Source organism: Orycteropus afer, unplaced genomic scaffold, assembly GCF_000298275.1.
Source record: "Orycteropus afer afer isolate SDZICR_OR568_19922 unplaced genomic scaffold, OryAfe1.0 scaffold00021, whole genome shotgun sequence".
NCBI lineage: Eukaryota > Metazoa > Chordata > Mammalia > Tubulidentata > Orycteropodidae > Orycteropus > Orycteropus afer.
Window position 1 is genome coordinate 3112730 of NW_006921608.1, and position 2838 is coordinate 3115567.

General features: G+C 33.1%; 1 protein-coding gene across 1 annotated transcript in view; it reads right to left on the reverse strand.

Annotated features, from left to right (window-relative positions):
- EMC2 (ER membrane protein complex subunit 2) overlaps positions 1 to 2838 on the reverse strand; it is a 56892-nt gene that overhangs the window by 32477 nt on the left and 21577 nt on the right. The window contains exons 2-3 of the mRNA XM_007934878.2: positions 589 to 702; positions 342 to 415 (exon numbers count right to left, since the gene is read on the reverse strand). Of these exons, the coding sequence (XP_007933069.2) occupies positions 342 to 415; positions 589 to 702 (188 nt within the window). The remainder of the gene's footprint in view (positions 1 to 341; positions 416 to 588; positions 703 to 2838) is intronic.

Sequence of the window (2838 nt, forward strand, 5' to 3'; positions counted from 1 at the left end):
AAGTTATTAAATTATTTTGGAATTAAGGAAATGAAACACCACTAGTGGCACAGGAATTAAACACCCAGCTGCTAACCAAAAGGCCAGCAATTCAAAACCAGCAGCTGCTCCACAGAAGAAAGATGTGGTGGTCTACTCCCACAGAGATTTACAGAGCTTCCAAAATCCTACAGGGTGGTTCTACTCTGTCCTGTACGGTTGCCACGAATTGGAACTGACTCAATGAGTTTGGTTTTATATGCTTTCATCATTGTAAAATATTTTAATATCTTATTAAAGTTTACAATTATTTAACACCTTTGTCCTAAAAAGATTCTTTATGAAATACATTTGGGACAAACCAGATCTGTGGCCCTGTGAGCATTAAACAAAAATACTTTTTTAATAGCTTTACTACTACTAGCAATTAGAAATCCTTCCCAAAATATAGTATCATTAAACTTTAGAGACAAGAAGTTACAAATTGACATGAACAATAGAAACCCATGAATGAACATGTAGTTTTAATTAAAAAAAAAAAACAGGAACTAAGAACCATAAATGAGACAAGTAGTGAATCTGATCATAATAATTAAATAAAGTACTTACTATCATCTCCAAGCTTAGAGGCATATTCATTAATTAACTCCTCTCCAACTTCTACAATTTGTTCACTATTCCGGGAGTTTTCTTCTCTCCATTTTCTCATTTTATCTCGCATTTCTGGTAAAATAAAAAAAAAAGTATGCCATATCTCTGATCAATGTCAAACAATTGACAAGATAGAATCAATATTCTAGGTAAAAAAAAATAAATTCAAACTAATGTAGAAAAAATGGTATCCCAAAACAGACAAAGTCGCAAATTAACTGGATAAGAGCAACAGATCTTTAAGAAGACTAAAAATTCATTTCAACTATCTTTATAAGCCCAAAAATGGCATCTATCTGTTACAAAGATCTCCTGGACCCTTTAAGCAGCTTTGGATCTTAACTTTTTTAGAGTCCTAGATTACTTTCAGAATTTGATAAAAACTGAGGATTATTTCCCAAAAAAATAAATAAAATCATATATAAAATCTCAAAATATTCAAGGTGCTCCTGAAGTTCAGCCAGTGACCCAAGATTATAAACTTTTCATTTGGTATATTAGACTATTAGCCCTGAAGGGATAGTCATCACAAAAGTAACTTAGTAACATTACTACTACAAAGGTACAAAAAAGGGGTAAAGATACATTTCTGTGCAAGGAAGTAAACAGGAAAAAAATTAAAACAAAGGAAAAAAAAAAAAAAAAGATTGAAACACAAATCCCTGAATACTTCTTTGGAAAAGGATCAGTCAGGAAAAAAATTAAAACAAAGGAAAAAAAAAAAAAAAAGATTGAAACACAAATCCCTGAATACTTCTTTGGAAAAGGATCAGTCAGGAAAAAAATTAAAACAAAGGAAATCTTTTGATTATACATACAATAAAGAATAATATGAATAAGGCTGGAACACTAGCAAACATTAAAAGTAGAGAAAACAGCTCAATATATTGTAATATAGCAGGAAATTCTGGAAGTCTTAATGCACATCACTGATAACAGAAATAACTAAAAAAAATACACACAATCTAGTAAACAAAAGGTTCCTTTTTTACATACTTAAGACAGAACGAACTGTCTAATTTACCAATCATATATATGTTTTGTTACTCCTGACTGAAAAGCTCACATATACACTCATCCTGAAGTACCACCTTTCCCTTCTGGAGATACAGATGTTGAAGAGATTTAAATCAATGAATTAGATAGTTGTTAAACAGATAAACTGAACAAACAATATGCTAGGCCCCTAGGGAATAAATAAAAAAGATGTACAAGCAATTTTCACCATTTTTACGTGAATTATCTGAGTCCCTGTAGTTCAAAGTCTACAAAAGAAAACAAAATTCATCAAAACATGAAAGTAGACTCTTAGGGAACTTACAAAAATAGTCTTAATCATTACAAATTAACATGCAGTTAATTTCCCTCTACTGCAACCTAGGAAAACAGCTTGCCTTTCACCATGCATAGGAAGTAATTTAGAACCCAGTCTTAAATTGACAAGTTCAGCAGGCAAACAAGAAAGTAGGTTATTCCACATGGAAAGAACTCCTAATGATTCAGAATTAAAGAAACAGAGAGTAGAACCAGGGTAAGAATGGGCAGGAAGTAACATGAGTGAGTTTTATAAGAGGCTATTTCATACTAAGGGAGCTCTGGTAGCGTAGTGCCTAAAGCACTTGACTGCTAACCAGAAGGCTGGTGGTTCAAACCCACTAACCACTCCTTGGAAGGAAGGTTGGGCAATCTACTTCCATAGTGATACCACCTCGGAAACCCAAGGAGGGGTCGCTATGAGTCGGGTCCAACTTGATGGCACATAACAACAACAACAACAATTCATACTAAAGAACCTGAAGTTTATTTTTGAAAGTGTTAGAGAAAAATGTTAAGCAAAATTTTTTTTAAAAAGTAGTTTGATCAGATCTGCATGTTAGAAAAATCATTCTGGTGATAGATAAACAGATGAGCAATAGATAGACTGACAGACAGATAGATAAAGAAAGAACAAACGCAGAAGATAAACCGGAAAGAAGTAAGACTAAAAGAAAAGAAACCAGTTAGGGAAGATGTATAGTCTGATGGAAAGAATGTGGGCTTAATAGTCACACTCGTTATGAATTGAAACTCTCTCTCTTGCATGACATGACCTCATACAATTTAACCAATCTGTGGTTAATTTTCCACACCTATGAATGAAGATGACAGTATGTACAGCTCAGGGACGTGTAGTCAGAAGTAACTGAAATATATAAAGCTCTCAGTAGA